The following is a 22710-nucleotide window of genomic DNA, read 5'->3' as shown; positions in this document are numbered from 1 at the left end:
CGAGTTGCCCTTCTCTGGACCCTCTCCAGGTTATCCGCATCCTTCTTGAAGTGTGGCACCCAGAATTGCACGCGGTACTCCAACTGCGGTCTGACCAACGCCCTGTTGAGGCGTGCCTAACTGATTTATACTGCCTTGGGTCCTCCTTTTTGTCTTTTTTAAAGAGGGGCACTACACTGCCCCTTTCCCAGTCCTTTGGTACCTGGCCCATCTCCCACAACTTCATGAAGATCATTGCCATGGGCTCCAAGATCTCCTCTGCCAGTTCCTTGAGTACCCTGGGGCGATGTTCATCAGGCCCTGGCTACCTGAATACATTCAGACCCAGCAAAAGCTTGCTGACCATTTCTTCTGTTATTTCCTCCCTCAGCTTGCCCCATCCCTTATCCAGACAATGCTTATTAGGTGTCTGGTTGCAACTTCATTTTTTTTGCAAAGACTGAGGCAAAGTACCTGTTAAGTAGCTCTGCCTTCTTTGCATCTTCTGTTAAGAGTTGCCCCTGGTTATTTAACAGTGGACTCACAGCTTCCTTGTTCTTTCTTATCTGGCCAAGCTACTTATAGACCTCTTCTTGTCCTTACCCTCCTTTGCCAGGTGCAGCTTCTTCTTTATCTTTGCCTTCCTGATTTTGTCCCTGCAGGTTCTTGCTATTCCCTGGTACATGCCCTTGGTGACCTGCCCATTCTTCCATTGCCTGTATGCCTTCTTTTTGCATTTCTGGCATGCTAGAAGCTCCTTGTGCAGCCACATCCTTCTTGGTACAGTGGTCCTAAAATCCCCATCCCTGGGGCCCTGTACTCCCTGCTCTCTAGACTGCCGAGTCCTCTGCATCGTGCCCGCAGATGTGCCATCCTCTGCCTCCTTCTCAGCTGTGCCAGTGCAGAGGGCTTGAAAGCAGCTGCTGACTTTGTTCTGCTCCTCTTGAAGTCTGGAGACCCTCTTTCTTTGAGTAGTCACATGCTGCCGCTTCTCCTCATTTCCCTTTGGCCTCTCCAGTACGAGCTTTTCATAACTGCTGTCCAAATAATCTTCCTTTTCCTTGATATAAATGCAACATGGGTACCCGAGCTTCCAACCTTCGAATCCTGTCCTCTGGGGCAGACACCAGCTTACACTCGGTGCAGATGAAGCGGCCTTGAGCCTCTGGGAGGAACGTGAACATGGCACATTTCACACAGGTCACATCTGCTGACCCAGCCTCCACACATGCCTCCTTTGCTCCCTGGAGGACATCTCGGGTGTAAGCAAAACCCACACACCAAAGCCCCACACCTGTGCCCTCATGCCCACACTATCCTGCCCGCTGGCTCCTTGCTAGAGTGAACTCCTTAGGCAAACTCCCTCTCTGGTTGCTGCTTACCCTCTTCACAAGAGGTTGCCTCCTTTAAATAGGGACCTACTTAATTAGGGTTCCTATATTTCCAGTATCAAAAAAAAGGACACCTGTGAGGGGGAGGGAGGATGGAGAAGGGGGGGAGGTATATGATGGGTGGCGGGTCAGTGACATGCCCATGCCCTGCCCCTGCCCCTCCAGCCCTGCTGCCCACACAGCTCACATGCACGCGCATGCATGCACACACACACACACACTGTGTCTCTTACCTGGGAGCTTGCCAGGGCCCGCGCACAGAGCACGTGACTCCCGACAGCCAATCACCTTGCCTGCTGCTCCCAGCCCAAAGCAGTCCCAAGCTGCTAGGCCCCACGAGAGCAGAGGAAGAGCAAAAACCCAGACGTTTGCTTGCATTTTAAAATCCTGCCCTGACATGAGGACAGGGGGCCAAAAAAGAGGACATGTCTGGGAAAACCCGGATGTATGGTAACCCTAAACTTAATTCACAATTTCGCAGATCTCGCGAAAACCACAAAATCAGGCGTTGCTCATGACGTCTGCAAAATCAAAAAAACCCTAGCTTGCTAAAAATAAAATGCCAGCTCCCCAGTGGGAGCCAGTGGTCCTTATAGTCTGCTGGGAGGGAGGAGTGCTGCCAGTGTGAAGGAGAGCAACCATGATGGCAGCCTCCCCCCCTCCACCCATCCCTCACTGCTGATTGGCTCTGGCCTTCTCCACCAGTCAGTGGAGAAGGATGGGAACACATGGGGGACAGCCCTTTCAGCCAATCAGTGGCAAGGGGTGGGGCCACCAGAGCCAGTCATTGCAGAGGGGCAGGCTCACCGTGAAAAGGCTGCAAAATTGGCTCCGCTCACCACAACTTGGGTAGATCCCTACTTACAAGCCTGCCTAGCCTAGCTCCACTCCTCAGTTAGCTAAACCAACCTCCTACAGAGCAAGCCCCGTCAATCTGTCACTCCAAAGGGGAGGGAAAAATAACCCCTACAAAACCCCGAAATACCAGGTGCTAACTAGTCTAATCCTCCGGCTCCAATCAGACACCCAGTTACCAGCCCCCAGAAAAGCCTCCTGAAGGCAGTCCTACTGCCGAGACACTTCTCACAGCCACTCCCCCCCTGCTTAGTCCCATCGGTGGTATTGCACGGGACGTCCATCTAAAACCTCTGGGCGCTGTAACAATTCAGACAAGATGAGTGCAGGCTGTTTAATTATGAACCCTTAAAAAGCGGGACTGATGGAAGGCCTTGGAGGAGGTGGGGGAAGACTTGAAGTAGCAGCCACTGGCAGGTGGGACTTTGGGGGCATGAGGGGCTGGACTGCAAGGCCATAAGGGAAGGCCTGGCAGCATCAAAGGGGCAGGAGGACATTTCACTGGGCTCTGTCCCCCATATCCTGAGGGGGCTTCCCCAAAAGACATTCTGTCTCCTCTAATGCAGCTTGAGTTTGGCCAAATACCAGACTCCCCGCAGTTGCTTGCACGTCTTTGCCAACAGCCTTTGTAACATCCGGTGAATGGATTTTGCGGTCCTCCCAAGGCTCCAACACAAAATACATGTCCGCATCCCAAAGCCTAAGAAAGAAGTGTGTTAACTTTAGCTCATTGGGGAAGTCATGTCTGTTTAGTTTCAGCTCAAGCCCCTCCATCACGCTCCCTGGGAACGGTCACCCCTCTGGCGGAGCTGAAAGTGGCTCTGAGTTGCGGAGGAGTCGGAGATTGAATGGACTGAATGATCCCCAGCGCTTCGTGATGTTGTATTAAGACACCCCATCGTGCATTATGACGAGGCGCGGGTCTTGAGGTGTAAGACATGTCTCTGCTTGAGATGGGGGGGCACACTCAAATCCTCCAACTTCTGTCATTGGATTTGGGATATGGATCTAGGTCATCTCCTCCTACAAGAGCTTGGGGCTGAATGATATCTACTGAGACAGGTCTGTCTTGTGTAAACTGAAAACAACTATTTAAATGTTCTTCTGGGCAAGGTTGAGAGACCACTGGTCTATCAAATAATGATAGACCTCACCCTCTCTAGGTGCTGATCTGCTTAGCACTGTCAGGGCTGGAAATGGCCATGCCTCTTGGGTTGGGCAGCTCCTGTGAAAGGGTTTTGAAGTGACATTCGGTCACCTCAAGGGGCCACTCAGTGCCTCATTCCACTTTAGAAAAGTAATATTTATCTGCCCTGGGCTGTCTGTCATGCGGCCCTCGATGGCTTGCCAAAACTCAGTTAGCGGCCCTCCGCCCGAAATAATTGCCTGCCCCTGCATTAGACTGAGCTGCATGCTTACGGCATATTCTTGGGTATCTGTGCAAAGAAACTGCTTCTCTGCTGCACGAGCTGGGCCAGAAGGACGATCTTCTGGTTTCGCCTATATTGTGCAAGCTTCAGGCTGTCCATTGCTTGGTCCTGCTGTCTTTTCTCTGCAAGCTTTTCATCGGAGATATAGCTGTGGGCATATGTTACATTTTTAGTGTCGCAAGAAGTGATCGGGGGAAATAATGTCCATCTAATTCATTGCAACCCTTCCCACTATTGTCAATGGGAACGGCTGGCCCTTTGACAGAGCTGAATGTGGTTCTGGGTTGGGAGGCGGGAAATATGAACGACCCTCAGCACATTAGGAAACCAGGAAACACCAGGTGCTAACTAGGTGCAGAGCCCTTGCATAGGATACCACAGGTGCAGAGCCCTTGCATAGGATACCACAGTAGGGTCACATATGCAGCTCTTCAGAGAGGGACTGAGCAAGGCAAGTCCTATGCCCTTGGGGTCCAGCATCCTTTTTTGGCAACTGAGGTTTTTGACCTTGGAGCATGGCAAGTTACAGGCCTAAGGACCAACTCCTTGAAGGCACCAAAAAGAGTTGAGAGGCACCTCGTGGGGTTTTTCAAGGGCAAGTGTGTGATGACTTCCCCTGGAGACAGAAGGAAATGGAAATTTCTTGCACAGCTCAGCTTGGAGTCGGGTGCTAAGGTGGCTATTTGAGGCTTGGCTCCAACCCCCTTTCTAGCCTGAAATAGGACTGACATCAGGTACAAAGGAGGGGTGCTCCTCTTCCCTGGGGGCAAAGCCTTAAACAGGTCTCCTGAGGGGGGAAAAGGGGAGCCTGCAGGGAAAGAGGCAGAAGGGAGAAGGGAGATGACTTTGGTGTTGGGGGATCTGTACCGTTCAAGCAGTTTCTTCTCAAAAGCCCTCTGCTTCTTAAACTTGGAGCTGTTTTCCCAGCTGTCCACCGGATCTAAAGTCTGCCGAGCTCTTTCAATCCGCCTACAGAACCATTGGAAAATTTGCTCTCTGGCTTTTTGGCTGAATCGCCCACCAACCCTGACCCCCTTTTCAACACAGGCAGCATAGGATGGGCTGTAGCACAGGACCCCCTCATCTGGGCAGCAACAAGGCTGCTGGGGCTGACGTTTCCCTGAGTAAAAACCTTCCCCAGAGATGGAGACGTCATGTCATCCTTGCAAGACATCAGAGGTGAGCGGTACCTCCCTCCACACCCAAGTTCCTTAAAGTGTTTAAAGTCTGAAATGAGGGGCAGGTTCAGATCCTTCATTTTTTCATTCCCTTTCTGAATACAGCCCTGAGCCTTCTTCACTTAGACCCCGATGCAGCAAAGCCCTTCAATTTATCCATGCCTGTTGGCTTGGACGGCATCTGCGAGATGGTTTTGAAATGACATTTTGGCCACCTCATGTAGCCATTCAGTGCTTCCTTCTCTTTCTGGATACAAGCCTTCCTCACTTAGACCCCGAGCCTTCCTCGCTTAGACCCTGATCCAGCAAATCACTTCAATGGATTAAATTGAATCTGTGAAAAGTCTCCATTGACAACAACAGACCGACCAACATGGCTCATGTTAGGCACCTGCCTATGTGGAGGGCTGGACTGACATAGTAATAAAGGAGAAAACTCGTGATGGCCCTGGAAGGGAGCTTGGTTCTGGTTTTCCTAGGGAAAGGCACATTAGAGTGAGCCCCACGCTTACTTCTTGATTTCCAGCAATGGGAACTTTTCTCTCTGCTGCTCAGTCTGGCCCCCGATGATCTCCACCTGCTTTCCCTCCTCTGCAGCAAGCGGAGGAAACTCGTAATAGTCCTCGTCCTGCAGTTTTTTCTCTGCCAGATTCGGACTGTAGATGGCACTTCTTCTATAGGGAAGGCTCGATGTGTCCCTCTCAGAGATTGGCAGCTGCTCGGGTTCACTCTTCATCTGCATCGGGATTGTGGGAGGATGTTACTTTGGAAATAACATAATTCCCAGCTCTGAAAACTCAGAAGGGGGAAAGCTGGTGGTGGGAAAAAAACCCACCTAGGAGGTCATTATTGGTTGATCACAACTGAGTTTTTCTAGTGAGCGGCCTTGACACAGGGTAGATTCCCCAGGGCTTTCTGAAGGGCAAAGTGTCATTTGGCTATGGATTAGAGAGGAAAGCACTTAAATGGGTTTTGTTTGTCTTTTCTGTTGGGGTGGCTTTTCCCAGGGCTGGTTTGCTGGCACGTTTGACTGTCCCCCTTAGTACAATCTGTGCAATGCAACAGCTCCAGCATGGCGCATGCGCACATGCACATACACACACACATTTATGAAAGGGTCCGTCTTTTACCTGGTCATCCAAGGCTGCCTTACCACTCTCCTTTCCTTCTTTTTGGTCCCTTAGACTTCTTGTACTGGGGGCAACAACCCTAGAAAGAACCACACAAACGTGCTTTGGCTATGGGCACACGTTACATTTATAGCAGCCCCAAAAGTGACCGCCCAGATGTTCGTGCTGTTTGTAGCACCACACAACTGGCATATCTGCCACATACGTGTTCCCTTTTCAAAGAGGAACTTCCCAGCAGTGCTGTCTTTTGTAGTGCCACGTGTAATATGTAGACAGGGACGTGTAGCGCTGCAGGGAGTCTCTCAGACCCCCAGCATCCCACAGTCCTCCACTTTCTTTACCCCTCTCCAAGGTGGTGGGGGGAAGCAGAGCAGCTGGCTCCCTGGCTGCCCACCCAGGCCCAACGATCTGTCAGGGATAGCGCCACCAGTGGAAGCAACAGCAAAGCCAGTGCTCCCATGATGATGGCAGACAGCTGCCCCTGCCACCAACATCGAGGGAGCGCTGGTTCCTGCAGAGTTGGCTGAAAGGCTGCCACGACACAGAGACTGCCCCCAAGTGATGGTAACACTGGCATTAACTCAGGGTAGCTTTTGTGCCACCTGGCTGGAGTGCGTGCCTTTGGGATGACCGTGCAGCCCTCCAGCCAGGGGGCTGGGCACGTGTAACAGCGCCTTGTAGCACTACAAAAGAACGTGCACCCGTGGCCTGATGTTTCCAATAGAGAAATGTGCCGAATTCATTCAGCAGTACTCTAACAGGGCCAGGAAATGTCAATCGATGGATTGATTAGATTATGGTATATCCCGCCCTGTCCTAAAGGCTCAGAGCATCTAACAACAGCCAGACAAAACCTACACATAGGAGTCCCCGAATAACACTCCACCATGTGAGACCTCCCTTTCCCCCAGGTAGAGCTGTCTATAGTGTCATCAGTCCACAACTTCTTACAGAGATGTGGACTGTAATTTTGATCAAAAATTGATCAAATTGATCCCCTAAAATTGATCAAATGGTTTGATTAATTAGGCTGATTTCCACAAGCTTTAATGAGACTCTCGGCTTCGCTCCGGCTGGCATCAAAGGGCACTGGCCATGTTAATAGCCACTGGGTGCATCTACACATGCACTCGCCTTGAGGCAAAAACTCTGGTGCAGTTTGCGCCAGAGTCAGCTGCTCCTGGGCACAGTGTTTACATGTGCACCTAGGTTCACAGCAATTTGAGCTGGGACGGAGCAGCCCCTGGGCTGACAAGAGGCCTGAGGGGGGTGAAGCCCAGGGTCCAGGTGGCAGAGGGGTGGATGGGGCATGAGGGTGCTACAGTGCAGGGCTAGCTGTCAGGCAGCCCTGGCATTGCAGTTCCCTTGTACCCCAACCAGCCCTGGTCATCATCTACACACACATTGCGGCAACATAAATGACTCCACTGTAGGATAGTCCTTGTCCTGGACAGTACTATCCTACAGTGGAGTTAGTTAATTTACTGCACCCTAGTATGGGTGCGTGTGTAGACTGCGATGCTTTACTGCGGAGCTAGTTAGTCAGCTCCTCGGTAAAGCACAAGGGTAGATGCACTCATCGAGTGATTTTGTTACTGGATTTTTACATAAATCCTTTTACTTGCAGATCCTGGAGGATGTTCTGTGATCGGCTTTTGAAAGACACGTCCTTACTGTGCTCCAGACGAGGTAGCCACCTTGGCTTGAGGTCAGGCAGAAGGCAGGGCAGGGAGAGACTGGCTGGTTCAGAAAGGAATGAATGTTCATGGACTCATAGAGAAGTGGGGCTGGAAGGGGCCTCCAGAGGTCACATCTCGTCCAACCTCCTGCCTGAGGCAGGATCAGCCCTATGCAAACCATCCCGTACAAACCCATTGTCTACCCTCTTCGCAAAACTACAGCCACCCCTGACACAACACAAGACATAACACCGAAACCTGCCACAGGTGCAGCAGGAGAACAACTGAGTTTGTCAGACGATGAAGCAGGTGGCTGCCTACAAAGCTCATGCCTCTCTGAACCAATTGCTGCATTGGTCCTGGGGCCAGTTGTGCTTTGCAGCAATTTGAGCCCATTGCTCCTTGTCCTGTCATCTGCCCCCACTGAGAACAGTCCAGCTCCATCCTCTTTGCACCCCCTGGAGGGAGTTGAAGGCTGCTATTCAATCCCCCTCGGTCTTCTCTTCTGCAGACTACATCAGCCCAGTTCCCCCAGCCTGTCCTCACAAGTCATGTCCCCCAGCCCCCAACCATTTTCATTGCCCTCCACTGGACTCTCTCCAACGTGTCCACAAACTTCTACATCTTCTATTTAAATCTTATTGCCAGTGCCTAATGTGCCCTACAGATGATGTCTTTTGTGGTTAAGGGGTGTCTGACCAGCAGCTCTGATTTAAGCCAGGAGATCCATACAGCAAATTTCTACCCCCCAGGAAGAAGCTGGTAGGAGACCCACTTTCATAAGGCACTTTCCAGGCCCTTTACAGCTCTTTTATGGCAAACAACAAAATAGCCCTTACACAATTGTGTTATTTTTTTTTGCTTTTAAAGGAGTGTCCCCCACCATCAGCATCATTGGTGATGCGTAGGGGGTGCATGCGGGTGTACCCCCTGAGATGGGCTGTGCACCCCCTGGAAGCGCCAGTCGCAAAACCGGAAGTGCACTGCAATCACCCGCCATATATTAAATTATATTAGCAATGTCCAGCCATGTGGCAGATCCGACTGGCTGAATGACCCTCGGCACTTTATGATGCAGTATTAAGACACCACATAGGGCATTATGAGACACAGGCCTTATGGCACCGGAGTCTACAACACAAAGTGTGTTAGATGTTCTCTCAATTAGGCTCCATATACTATTCTTTTTCCTTCAGAAATCTTTTTAAAATAGGCATCATCCTGTGTTTTGAGCTGCACCTCTGTGGAAGAGCTAAGAGGACAAAGGGAAGAAGAAGGAAAAATAATACGTATCTTGGGCCTTGCTCTCTTCGGGCCCTTGTACACCATGTGGGTTGTTTAGATACACATTACCAAATGGCACCAAAAATTGCCATTTTGCTAGGTTAGTCACGTGTGAAAACACACATTGACATTTTTTATCACAGTAGGTTATCGTGGCAAGTTAGACCACCTCCAACATGTTTTAGTTTTACCGCGGCCAACTGTTTCACCAGGTTGAGTTTTATCGTGAAACATTCATTACGGGTATTCTCGCCCACAGCTCAAATTGCCCTTTTCCCCAGTTCTGCCCTCGAGTGTTTTTTACTAGTACTAGTACATTAACCAATGATGAGTGTTAAATGCGTTACGTGCACAATAGGAACGGGACTCATCGCGGTGCATCGAGAGAGTGAAATAAACCCAGAGAATATCTTTAGCTAGAAAAAGCCAACATCATGTGCCTGACGAAGGGTTTTTGAACCCGAAAGCTTGCTTAATAACTATTCTCCAACCATTTGGGTTGGTTTAATAAAAGATATCCAATTCACCCAAGGAACCTTGTCTGCCAACGTCATGTGCAGGCACCCATAGGCCTACCTACAGCAAAGCACATCAACGCAGGCTTAGGTTTAAGCATGTGAGAAGTCCCCATTGACATCCACAGGCTGACTGACATGACTCATGTGCTGCGTGTGCCTATGTGAAAGCCTGGACTGATGTAGTGAAAAAAGAGAAAACCCATGACTGCTCTGGGAGGGAGTTCAGTCCAGGCCTTCGCAGGAAGGAGAATGGTAGAGTGAGTGGCACACTTACTTCCGCCTGGCTTCCCGCCGTAGGACCTTTTCTTTATGCTCTTGAACCTGGCACAAGGCGATGGCCTTCTGCTTTCCCATATTGACAGCCAACTTCAGGCGTGCAGAAAACTCCTGGTCCCAGCGTCTTCTCTCTAACAGCTTCTTGTTGGCAATGGCGTTCTTCCTCAGGATGAGGTTCAGTTGGCCAACCTGAGGGCCTGGCAACCACTCAAGTTCCCTCTTTACCTATATTGGGTTTATATGGAGATGTGAATATATGGAAATAACCTACGTCCTGGCTCTGGAAACCCAGAATGATCCAAGCTGGTGGTAGAAAAAAAATGCCCAGAAGGTCATTATTGTTTGCATTACAACAGCGATTTTTTGGTGAGTCGCCTCATCACAGGGTAGATTTCCCCCAGCTTGCTGAAGGGTATTTTGGTTTGTAAGATGGTATCACTCAGGCCCCTTCCAGACATATAGGTAAAGGTGCAATGGGATCTGATGCACGAGCCACACAATCGTGCTTCCTGCCATGGCTGTGATCCCATCACACCATATTGCCAGTGCAGGAGGGAACCCAGGATCACGATCCCAGGCTCCCATGATTGAGAACCCGCTTAGCTGCCAGGGCTCCCGGACACAGGTGCACACCTGGCCATGCCTTCAATTAATGGTGTGATAAGAACCAGCCACAAAGTTATTACACATTTTTTGTGGAGCACCTTTGTGGCTTATTCCTTGTTTTATGGTGCCATTCATTGCTTTAACATGTAGCTCGGTTACAATTTAAGAAACGATTCACTGGTTAATCACGCCTTACGTGTAATATGTGACAGAGGCGTCAGCCATGGGATAGTTAGGAAAGCACTGAAACAGTGTTGTTTTTCTTTTCTGTTGGGGTGGGTTTTGCTAGAGGGTTGGTGATTTTTTGGCATGTTTGACTTGTTCCAGGTGGTATGATCTGTGCAATAAAAATACCTCCAAGTGCAGAAGACCCCCCTCCCCCAATACTTATTAAAGGGTCAGATTTTTACCTGGTTGTCCAAGGCTGTCTTATAACGCTCCTGGTCTTCTTTTATTTTTCTTAGATATTTTGCATTTTGGGCAGCAACTCTGCAAAGAAGCATGCAAACATACTTTGGCTGTGGGCATGTGTTACATTTATCGTGTGTAAAGTGACCACACACTCGAGGGTGCCACAGGAAAGGACCAAGTCTACTACCATTGGCACTTCTCAGGACAGCTGGAGACAGATGTGTAGAGCATGACCCTTTATCACCACTGTCCCAGAAGAGATGGAGACCAAGGCAACAGGGCGGGAGCCAGACTTACTCTTCTGCCAGCCGTACTTGATCCAAGTGAGCAATGAACACTTTCTTGAGTCTTAAAGACATTTCCTTCTCTCTCTTCTCCATTATTTGCTGCCATCGATCTTTTTCTGTAAGCCAGGGAAGAGGACTTGGTATCCTTTCTCTAGCAATGCCAAATCTCTGAAAGAAAAGAAACATTTTTCAATTAAAAGAGACAGAAGACGATTCTGTGAAGATATGGGGTCAGTTCCCTAAAAACACACCTTGCAAAATGACCTCAGACAGGGAGGCTTGTGGGCAGTATCTGCAGAGAGGGAAATCGCCCCAATACTGCCCACACTGTCGTGGCTGCATTTTCACAAGGGTCTCACAAATTGTTCCTCATAGCACATCTACCACAATGTTAACCTACTGCCAAGCCAGATAGTGTTTCCTTACACAGGATGCAAGGATATTTCCTTCCACAGCAGGATTGAATGAAATGGTGCTGATAACACCAAGGTCTTGGGTTCGATCCCCACACTAGCCACCCTGGGCGGGGGCTGGACCTACCCAGGTCCCTTCCAGCCCCTAACAACAGCTATGAAACTATGAAAATCCCCATAGCCTATCTTGCACAGGTCATAAGGAGTCAACGTGGTATCTGCTGGCCTTGACATCTGAGCCGCACTGCTCAAAACAGCAATATCCATCCTTGGAAAATTCGGACATTGAAAATATTGGTATCATAATCTTTCTGGGTTTCAGCCACGCGCCCATTTCTGATGCCTTTTAAACATGTTACGGATGCTATAAATGCTTGTAGAAAACAAATACGCAGCAGCGCCGGAAAAGGAATGAAGCGATTTTCCCCCTTTTTTTTAAAAACAAAAAAATGTGCTTACATGCTGTTTTCTGGGCTTTTCATTTTCCTTCCTTTTTTGATGGGCAACTGTCACATTACAGGCAGAAAGGGTTTTCCTGTGCTTTCTGTCCTGTATGATTTTCATCTATTGTGGGAGGAAAAGAAAATATAATGAATTTGAAAGAGGTTTGAACAGGAAAAAAATAATGTCACTGAACACTCGCCCCTTCCCCGCTGCTGGTTTTCTCTATGCTCTGTAGACTTGATGAAGAAGGTCTTGCATTTGAAAGCTTATCTGACTTTATCCCTATTACTTAATTGGTCCCATGAAAGGTAGCACCCTAAGAAATTCTCACCTCTTGCATAATTTCTGGACCATCACAGCTACAATATCACTCTTACACTACTGAACGCTGCAAAAACCGTCCCGTGATTATGGGTTTCTGCTCAGGACGTTCAATTTAAATGCTTCGTTGTACAATGAAATAGATATTTGGCACAGATAAGGCCAGAATTAGGGGCCACTGAAATTAAAACTAAACACTGAATGGGCTTTATATTGGGCCTGCCATGCTGAAGTGTTTATAATTGCTCTACAACATTAAACTACTAGCCATATGTAAACACGCAAAGATTAGTCCACCTGACATCATCCTTGCTAATATGTATAGTCAACAGCCAGAGACCCATTAGCTTTAGACTTGGCTTTTCCTTCCAGATGTGTAAAACTGATTCCTACACGGTGGACTACCATCTTCCACTTGTGGACCAAAGAAACGAGGCGCAAAGAGAGGAAGGGACTTGCCAGGGTCATACAGCACTCAGTGGCAGAGCTGAGACTAAACCCCTGTTCTCCGGCTCCCCAAGTCCCAGGGTCCTACTTGCTGGGACAAGGGTCTCCCCGGAAAACTAGGGGTGGCCATCAACCAGGGGGCTGTGTTCAGTGTAAATTCAGTGTTGCACAGAGGCCCTTGCCAAGGCTTTATCTACTGCTTGAGCCCTTGCCGGAGGGCTGGGATGGACACAAGGGCATGTGCCTGTTGCCCTTGCTGGAGTGAACGACACCTGGGGAAGGAAAGAGCTCCCACGTGCAGAGATATTTGCGGCAGGTCTTCGAACTCTGCACGCAGTGGTTTGTAAGGCCTGCAGTTCCCATGAAGGGAAGGAGAAAAGCCAACTGATGCAAGGGGGCTCTTCCCGTTGTCTTCTCCTGGCTTTTGACCAGGATCCCAAACCAGGACGTCTCTCTGCAGGATCTCTCTTTCTCAGAATAACCAAGCAGGACATGCAGCAACCTTCCTGCTTCCTCTTTGGAAACATTCAAAACCCAGCTCTCCCTACAGAGAGAAACCAGTTCCCTTAAGGCTTCCAGATGCAGGCAGTACCTGGTCCCGAAGAACGGCCTCCAAGAGATTCATATCTTGAAATTTCTGAACAACCATGCGCCCTTCTTCCTTCTCTGTGCTCCCCTTCTCCGAAAACCTCTTCCTCAGATGCTCCCAGCACAGGGAGCACGGTTCCTGCAGGCCAACAGATGCATTTAAAGGTGGCGCGTTATTTTTCTCTCTTAATTTCTCCCCCTCGAGCCTCTCTCCAAGTAAAAGGCATGTGCATGAGCCTTCAAGAAAATCTAGCCCCCTTCTGTTAATGGAGAAAGAAACAGAGCAGGGGAAAGTTGTTTTGTGCTTGTTGAGAGCAGCTGGAGGCACCACGGCTGTGGGCTGGCCAAAGGGCACTGGGCGCACGCCCTTGTGTCCGTTTCAGCCCCCCAAGTACGGGCTTTAGCCTTACTGGGCTTTATCATTGTGCTCCTTTGGCCTCATCTGCGGTATATCTGCACCACAAAGAAAAACCTCACTACTCTTCCTTTCATCACTTGGCAATCAAAGAAAGAAGGAAATAGGGTCACTGGAGAGGAGCCTGGACCATGTGCCGATAAGCGTCCCCGAGACAGGGAGCCTAAAAGCTCTGGGAAGATATTTGGGGCTGCTCAGAAGCAGCTACATTGGCTTATTTCCAGGAGTTGGGCTACCTATGTTGGAGTGAATGGGAGGGACATGCATCATGGTGTGACATCCTTCAAGGTGTGACCCAGAGACATGGGGCCAGGCCCAGAGACCCTTTGAAAATCTCCCCTTTGTAACCACAGTACGACTTGGACCCTTCCTGTCTGGTTTGGTCTGCAGCAGGTTGCCGTATTCAGAACGAGCCTCTCAGCCGCTTGCTGTGGCCCTAACTTCAAAGGACCCCACTTCTCCACTCAGCTGTGGCACGTCTGTGGTCCTACACCTGTGATCGGAGAGGCGTTCCCATCGGGAATGAAGGCTGCCGTATCTGGGCAGTCCCAGGCAGGTGCGTGCTGCGGTGCTGCACACCCCGTGCTAGTTCCCAACCTCTCATCTTCACAGAAGGGCAAGAACCCAAACCCTACAAAGAAACCATGCTGGACCGGGTTATCCCAACTAGGTCAGGAACAGTTTGGCTGTTAGGTAAGAAAACTTGGCACCTAAAGCCAGACAGGTAACCCACTGAACTGCCGAAGATATTGAAGATGCTACCAGATTCCCTTGCAGGCTGCATCCAGATGTGTATGAGTGTGCACTTGCAGCAGCACAAATTGGTGCATGCCTCCGTCCATGTGACAAATTGTCCTGCAACGGGCAAACCGCCCTTGCCCAGCTCCTCAGCTGGAGAGTTGGAGGCTGGGGTCAGCACTGGTACTAGTCCCTGCAGACTTACCTGGTGGCCTGAAGCAGCAGGGGCACAGGTTGGGCAGCACAGAGACGTGGCCCATAGCCAGACCACTGCTTTGGATGGCCTGGCCTCCGTGTGTGCAGGCACATGCTTGTTGTGCATGCATTGCACCCCTTTTTTCCATTTTTTTTTTTAGCAACTGGGAAATCCCAGCAGCAAATGTTGGCCCTGTGCTGCGAAACTGCAGTGTGGGGCACATTTTAACATGTGCCACAAAGCTTGTCTGGATGTGGCCTTAGTAGTTATGCAGTTTTCATTGTTAGGATTCCTAAAATCAGAACACAAAGGGGGAACACTTAAGCATATATTGACAACATTTTATAGAAACAAGGCATTTTGTGGGTCCCCTCCTTTACCTGTGGCAGTCTTACATAGTATTTCGATTATGGATTGTATAGGATGGTTGGGATAGGGATGATCCTGCCCCATGCAGGGGGTTGGACTAGATGACCTGGAAGGGACCTCCAGAGCCCGACTTCTCTAAGAGTCTATGATCTAGGTCAGATTCACCAGCACAGAGATGCAACAACATCAGAGAAAAGTCTGGTGTATCTAGAACCAGATATGTACAAACAGTAAATCCTTTATGATTGCATGAGCTGGACCTGGACTGTGCTTCACAAGCAACAAAAGGTCCAATATAAGCTCTAAAAACCAGTCACGTCCTGTTAGACCGAACAGCCGCAGAGGGTCAGTGCTACAAATCAATACACACATATCAAAAAGAAGGTGACACGAAAGGTCAATTAAATCCATGTACTGTACCTTTCGTGCTGTGACCTGGCTCTTACAGGGAGAGGATGCCATTTTGGGAGTGGGATCATGGATTATTTCCTTTTCTGAAGGATGCTGACCCTTTGCCGTCTTCGATCTAAAAACACACAACACACGAGGAATAGCAGTTTGTTACAAATGAGGAGTTTGCAGCTGATCTGCTGGCATCGCTGTCGACTGCAGAGATGTAAAAGGCGGATAAAAAGGCGAATATCACGACGTACAAAGAGGTGGACTGAGACCAAATGGGGACCAAATGCTGCATCCTCCAAAAAACTAGGACAGGGCTCCAAAAGACTCTCAAGGAGCCCTTCCTTTCTTCCCCTAGCTGGTATCATGGCAAGACTCAAAGCCCTGAAGAAAAGGTAATGCCAGGCTGAAGCCCATATGGTTTCTGCAGTAACAGGAGCCGTCCAGCTGCAGGCTCCAGCTCTTCTTGCTTACAGCTGACAACTTGGTCCCCCACAAACCCTATGCTATAAAGACGGCAAAGGATTCGGGTACCACAGCGACCAGCACAATATGGAAACCAGTGCTGTATTGACTCACAATATAACATTTCATAGCAGCAGGACGTTGGCTGCCGCAGTTCCCCTGCTTTATCTATGTTATGCCAGGGCGTTAGGTGTATGTTGTGTCAGGGTCGATGGTAGTTTTACATAGTTTAGCTGTGGAGGGTGTAGGATGGTTTGGATCCTGCCTCAGGCAGGGGGTTAGACTAGATGACTTCTGGAGGTCCCTTCCACTACTACTCCTCTGTGACTCTACACCACATGTATCTCCATGCCATATCCACCCTCCAAAATTGGGGTGCATGTCTTAAACAGGGAAGCTGATTTTCCTTTGCTGGAACAGAAGCAGGGTCTACATGGTTTTAATGGCTGCCAACCTGGTTGTCACTTCTCTCGGACCCGGCAAGGACAAGGGGGACAGTTCCGGCATAAGCCTCTCCCAGCAGTAGGTGATGCCTTCCAAAAACTTTCTGCCTTATTTGAGGGGCAGGAATATGGCAATTTGCATTGCTCGTCTTTAAACAGCTTGATTTGGATTAGTAGCTGGCTTCGTTCTAAGCTACACATTTATAGCTACTTATCACCTCTTAATGGGCACTGTGGATGAACACAGGTGACGGCCTACCTCCCAAAACTTCTACTCCAAGCCTGCTTCTTGATAGCTCTAGTCACATCGAGCAGATCTGAGGAGCAGTTTCAAGACTAGCTGACTTAAGAACCTACTTGCCATTTTCAAACGTGACTTAGAAGCAAGCCTAAGTCTTAATAAAAGCTATCTAGGCACAAAAAGGGGCAAGGTTCAATGGGACGTAGGTGCCTCACTGACAGGGTGTTTCAGGAAACCCAGTATGCATCTGTCTGGATCTTTGGAAACCCTTGAAAATTTGGCCTAAAGTCACATTTGAAAATGGCAGCCAATGAACTTTGGAAACGTTTATCCTTCGTCTAGTGTTATAATGAGTTTTCTTTCTTAGCATTCGCAATTAAGAAGGAGGATGCAACCAAGGGGAAAACCTTCCCCACAAACGTACCAAGTTGGGACACAGGAAACCACATAACCAACATTTCCCATTTTCTCCAAGGGAATCTCACCTTTTAAAGCCGCTGTTTTGCTCTGCAGTCTTCTCCACTGAATCGCTGCAGACGAGCATCGCCGCTTTGGCAGGAGCGAGACTCCGCTGGGACCGAAGATGCTCCTTGGGAAGAGTTTCTGTAAGCATGAAACACGAAGAAAAGCCTCAAGAACGGCTTCTCTCTGATCGCTCAGGGCAGCAAAACACTGCAGGGAAGCCAGGCCAGAAAGTGCTGCCCTGCTCTAAAGGGTCCCGAGGCAGCGATTCTCAGCTCCTTGGAAGCAAGTGGCTCTGCAAGGGTTAGTGCCTATCTGACATTCATAACATGGGTTTTTTCCCTGCAAATCTTGGCTTCTCCAGTGCAGCATTGCACCCCAGGGTCTATGTTTTTTGTGCTTTCCTATGTTCCCAAGGGAATAGGACAGCCAGTTCCTCTGGGAGTCTGCAGACCACCACCTAGAGCCAACTATCAGAAATCAATTCTTGAGGCTGGGCTTGATCCTCAGCTGGTCTAAACTGTGTAGCCCTAGGATCCAGGCCATTATATTTTCCTTTGCAAAAAATGATCAGGGCAGAAAAATAAGCACAACCTTCCTGTGAGGGCTATAAGCAAGGACTTAGGAGCTGCAAGGAAGTAAATCAATATGAATAGGAGTGATTTAGCACCGCCAGGCACATGGGCCTCCCACCAAACTCAAGGAGAGCTGCACCTCTCCAAGACCTCCCCAGTGATCCTCTTGCAATTCACCCTTGTCACCGAAAAATCAGCCAGTTGGTCTTTGCGTTTCTTCTAATTGGGCTGTACATTTCCACCTGTACACTGATGGGCTGGTCTGATTTGATCCCCAGGCCATCGGGACACCAGAACATAGACGGCACCTCTTGGAGCTGAGACTACACCGGGAAGTTATCGTGTCAATACTATGAGTTAAGGTGTCAATTTAAAAATGTTTGTAGCCTGCAGACAGTTGGCCCAGGATGACATTTCCCCATCAAAGAAAAGCAAGCGAGGGATCCGCCTGACACTCACCCCTCTCCTTTTGCACAATACAGTCTGGGTAACAGGGCTGAGTGGAAAGAGCACGTTAGCTATATCTGACTGAATTTCAACTGCCAGCTTCCTGAGTGATGCCTTTCCCCGATCGATGCCATGCTTTATTTGCAGTACTGTGGCTACTTCCAATGCTACAATAGGCGTTGCGCTACACTACACCTAAGATCTGGCTCCAACCATCTAACAAGAAGACAAATCATCGGTATCCGTATCCAGCTATCGTTATTCAGCCTACCTTTCTTGTCTGCATTATGATAATGATCTTCCCCTCTTGGAATTAGCTGTTTTTCTTTGTTGGCCATTTCATTCTCTGCTTGGATGGTTTCCAGGCCTGCTGGCTTATCAGCTTCCTTATACCCAAGGCTGGAAGCAAGCAAAAGATTTGAGTTTATCTTGTAAAGCAGCATCTGATTAGACATCACCATGTTCCTGCTGCAGGCTGCACTAATAGTCGGGTCACACCTGAACTGTAGAGCTATGTAGGATTGTGCAGGGAGCACCTTTTAGGCTAACCGGTTGAGAGAGGCATGCGCTTTCACAGGGAACAATCTACCTGATCAGACCCACAACGGCTCCTGCCTTTCTGAGCCAGTTAGTCTCCAAGGTGCCAACCTGCTGTACCTTCTGCATGACGTCAGACTGACAAGGCTACCACATCTGGAAGGAGGTGGCTTTCAAAAGGTGCTCATAAACTATTCTGAAGGAATAGGCAAGTACAAGAATTGCTATAAAAAAAGGCCAGTCTGGATGGGAGCTTCCTTCCCGAGGTGCAAGGCAGAAAGAATTGAATCTACCGAAATACTGCGAGTCGCTTAGCGCTGTCTAGGACAGTTTATGCTGTAAGGTGCCAAAGCTCAACACTGCAGGTTTGCATTGCAGGAGTCTGGGGTTAATTTATCACATATTATTGCCTGTAAATGCATACTCTTGATGAACACTGTCGACAGGCAACATCCTGAAATGTTCTTACTCAGAGCCCAATCTTGACACTCTTACACGCGCTGAGCAGATCCGGGTAGCAGTTTCAAGACCATCAGATGAAGCTCAATATTGAAGGCTTGAACTGTATGAGCTTGGGATATGGGGCATCCATGCTTTCTTTTGCCCTCAGGCATCACGTACTCTGCAGACACCCCACGCTTGATTATATTGCAACCCTTCTCTCAGTGCTCAGCTTAACACTCCCACCCATTTGGAGCTGGGCTCCCTTAGTAGTTCTGCCTGCAAGGGGTAGACCCTTATGCTAAGCCGCTTTTGCAAAGTGCAAGCTGAGCTGAACAAGTAGTCCACAAACTGGAAAGGAAGCAAATGTACTTACCTTGGCAACTTCCGAGGTCTGGCCACATGGGAAGAAGTGGTGGGTGTCCTTGAACCCAACCCTCTTGAAAGGGGTGAAGTAGCTCGTTGGAAAGTTATTGAGTCTTCTGCCACAGTCCTCAGCAAAGGCACCTGACACAATATAGATGATTCTGCAGAAGTTAGCAGGCAGGAAGCATGCAAGGCAAACCTTCCTACTTCTACAACAACCTCCTGCTACTAGATCAACACAGATGCTGGGTATAAATATGCACTCACCCTGGCCTTCCCACATCTTGCTAGGCAGGGTGGTGCCATTAGACTGATGAAAGACCGACACGAAGTACTCCCTGAACTTATTGATGTGGCTCTGAACTTAGAAGAGACCTCTAGGATCTAATGCAACCATAGAATAATGGAAAATTGGGGTTGGAAGAGACCTCAGGAGGTCATCTAGTCCAATCAAAGAAGGACCATCCCCAACTAGATCATCCAAGCCAAGGCTCTGTGTACCCAGGCCCTAATACACTCTAAGGATGGAGTTTGCACAGCCTCTCTGCATAACCTGTTCCAGTGCTTTACTAACCTCAAGAGAAAGCTTTTCCTAATTTCTGACCTAAACTTCCCTTGCTGCAAACTGAGCCCATTGCTCCTTGTTCTCTCATCTGCCACCGCTGAAAACAACCCAGCTCCGTCCTCTTTGCAACCCCCTGCAGGGAGCTGAAGGCTGCTATTAAATCCCCCCTCAATCTTCTCTTCTCCTGCACTGCATGTAATAAGAATAATGGGAGGACAAAGCAACAAGACCTCCATAGAAGACTAGCTGTGCGCCCCAGGTAGATCGCCACCTGCCTTGCAGCCCGTACTGGTGGGCACTGCTCTGGCAGCCTCATAACTGAAGTGGACCTTCAAGGGGGAAGAGGCACGTGGCTCTGGCAGGAACCACCTGATGAGCTGGTGAGTTCACAGAGCTCACTGTGCAGGTGCTGCACAGCCACGGAGGATGCAAGTAGAGCTCCTGTACCCCTGGATGCACCCCTGGGCAGCTCCGGTAGTCAGAAGAAACTAGCTGAACTGGCCACACTAACACTGTCCAGGACAATGACTGACTTACCTTCCGAAGCATGCTGGCCAGGTTCCTACTCCCATCCGTGGCTTGCAGGAACTCTCTGCAAAAGGTCATGGTCACTATTTTGTTCTGGATACCCAGAACACCAATCCCCCTGAGTGGGAATGTCACTGGCTGTCCATGAATCATCAGGCGATAGAAATACAGGACAGTCTCCCTTATGCAATCTTCTATTTCCTTCTTTTTCAAGGCAGTCTTCAAAGATAGAGTCGTTATATTCAGAGGAACAACTGGATATTCATCTAGAAATCAGTAGCCAGAGGACATAATGAGATGTGTATAGTTAATGGATGAGAGCAACAAAAAGGCACACAGATGCTACTTCATCATAGAGATGGCTGTGAATAAGTTAATCCCATTTTGCACTCTTGGGGCATCTTCGAGGGAGATGCCAACAAAACTGAATAAAGCCTCACAACGTCCTGGGATGTCAATCCACCCATTTAATCAGCCATTGTGGTATCTGACCTGTGTAACACCTTCATTAAGAAGGATCTCAGAGCTGTGTAGAAACAACCTGAAGCTGCCTAACAAATAGTGATGGACGTCAGGGGAGGAAGAAAAGCACGCCACAACCATTGGATGAGGACTGGAGTTTCAGGTGAACATGGAGGTAGACTATGGGTGTGGAGACCTCTCTGATACAGTGAAAGGGGGCCACTGTTAACACCAAGCAGTCAGAACTTGAAGTTTGCAGCTCATTTAAGAGACGCAGTGTTGAACTTCTCCACTGTTTTTCTGCCAATGTAACTATGGACTCTTTCACACGCACAAGCCCAGTAAAACGGGGGAGAGAATTACTGCTTCTGCCTTCAGCAGGCTCCTGAGGCCGGCAGGAACTGGCTCCACCTGGGAATGGGCTGGCTGATTAAAACATGCAAATTCAGCATCATGATAATAACAGGCGTGCACGATCTCAGGGAGCAGAAGTGAAAGGAATATTTCAAACAGAGTTGGTCTAACTTTAAACCTCCTTTTTTTAAATCTATGCAACACTAGCTTTAAAGACATACGTTCTCGGTGTTTTCTGGATAGAGTCTAAGCTGTTGTTGAAACAACTGGAATGAATTCTCTGTTGTATCGAGCCCTGTTGTTCTTACATATTTATAACAAGATAAATTACGATGAAAACAGGATATAAATGCATTCTTAAAAAAAGGCAGAGGCTTTAATCAGTCATCTTACCAGGAGTGTATGTTTTTGATTGTTTCAGTCCATAGGCCCGGGAAAGTTTCTCAGACAAGAGAAACACAGGTCTTTGTATTGCAATAAATCTGTTGCCACCCAGATCTAGCTTTGTTCGAGCTAATGAGAATATTCCCAGTCCAGGGACATTGGCACCCTGCAAAAAAGAAACAATAAATATTGAGGGTGGGAAAAATGGGAACTGATTTGTCATGTCCCAGGTTGCATCAAAGCATTGTGCCGGTGGTGCTGGCATGATCTCGTCACACTTGTGTGTTTTCCTGTGCAGAAGAAGCGGTTTGGATCCGCTTTAAAGCTCTGTGGCATTATGGAATATTTCATAGTTTTCTTCTCTCTCTTGCTTACACAATTTTAAAATGGATGTAGTGACATCGGAGCCAATGGGCCTAACACAGAGGAGTCCCAAAGAGTTTACAACCAAAGGGCTTGTCATTGCTAAGCCTGATCTAGATGAGCCCTCCTCCTTACCTACAGGAGAAGTGCCCTGGGCTATAGTTGGAGGCCACTGCCACGAGTACAGACTGTTTAGATGAGCGAGGATTTAATAAAACATGAGTTACTTTGTTAGACCAGATCATTAAAAGAGGGAAATGAAAGAGCAGGACTTATGCTAGATTTCGCCCGAATCTCTGATCAACCTGATTGGCTGGTACCAGCCTGATGGGAGCGGAGGTATTTGCCGTCTTGGAGAAGACTACTTTTTTTTCTTTTAAGTAAGATCATTTCTCATTGAAAAACAGACTAAATGAACCCAATTGGGTACATATGGATACAAAAGGAAATAGCAGAGCGCCCCCACCTTGTCCATGGAGAGGTTCCGGTAAACAAAATTAGATACTCCGACCCAAACATTTCTGATTTCTAAAATGCAAGTGAAAGACATGTCATATTCTTGACGACAAAACACAGATTAATTAATGCACTGCATTCAGGAGGAAGACAATCCCCTGATTTTTGACCAGGGTCGTTACAAGACCCACATATAATCACCTGATATAGGCATGGGCGAATTGGGTGGCTGTCCAGGGCCTGGACAGAAAGGGGGCTCAAAAATAA

The 22710-nt window shown here is 48.6% G+C and overlaps 2 protein-coding genes across 2 annotated transcripts; both read right to left on the bottom strand.

Annotated features, from left to right (window-relative positions):
* Positions 1-2557: 2557 nt before the first annotated feature.
* LOC132250298 (uncharacterized) lies at positions 2558-9941 on the bottom strand. The gene is made up of 6 exons (XM_059726852.1): positions 9719-9941; positions 5964-6042; positions 5346-5569; positions 4523-4624; positions 3645-3803; positions 2558-2925 (listed from the first exon to the last, which is right to left on the bottom strand). Exons 1-6 carry the CDS (start codon positions 9796-9798, stop codon positions 2724-2726), a joined length of 846 nt encoding a protein of 281 aa, XP_059582835.1. The 5' UTR covers positions 9799-9941; the 3' UTR covers positions 2558-2723.
* Positions 9942-11633: 1692 nt separating this feature from the next.
* CCDC81 (coiled-coil domain containing 81) lies at positions 11634-22537 on the bottom strand. Its single transcript, XM_059724654.1, has 10 exons — positions 22454-22537; positions 21634-21790; positions 20434-20690; positions 19342-19472; positions 18259-18386; positions 16989-17106; positions 15376-15481; positions 13242-13376; positions 11897-12001; positions 11634-11705 (listed from the first exon to the last, which is right to left on the bottom strand). The coding sequence occupies exons 1-10, from the start codon at positions 22535-22537 to the stop codon at positions 11634-11636; spliced, it is 1293 nt and encodes a 430-aa protein (XP_059580637.1).
* Positions 22538-22710: the final 173 nt, after the last annotated feature.

This window comes from Alligator mississippiensis, chromosome 1 (genome assembly GCF_030867095.1).
Source record: "Alligator mississippiensis isolate rAllMis1 chromosome 1, rAllMis1, whole genome shotgun sequence".
Lineage (NCBI taxonomy): Eukaryota > Metazoa > Chordata > Crocodylia > Alligatoridae > Alligator > Alligator mississippiensis.
This window is presented reverse-complemented; position numbering and strand designations above follow the sequence as displayed.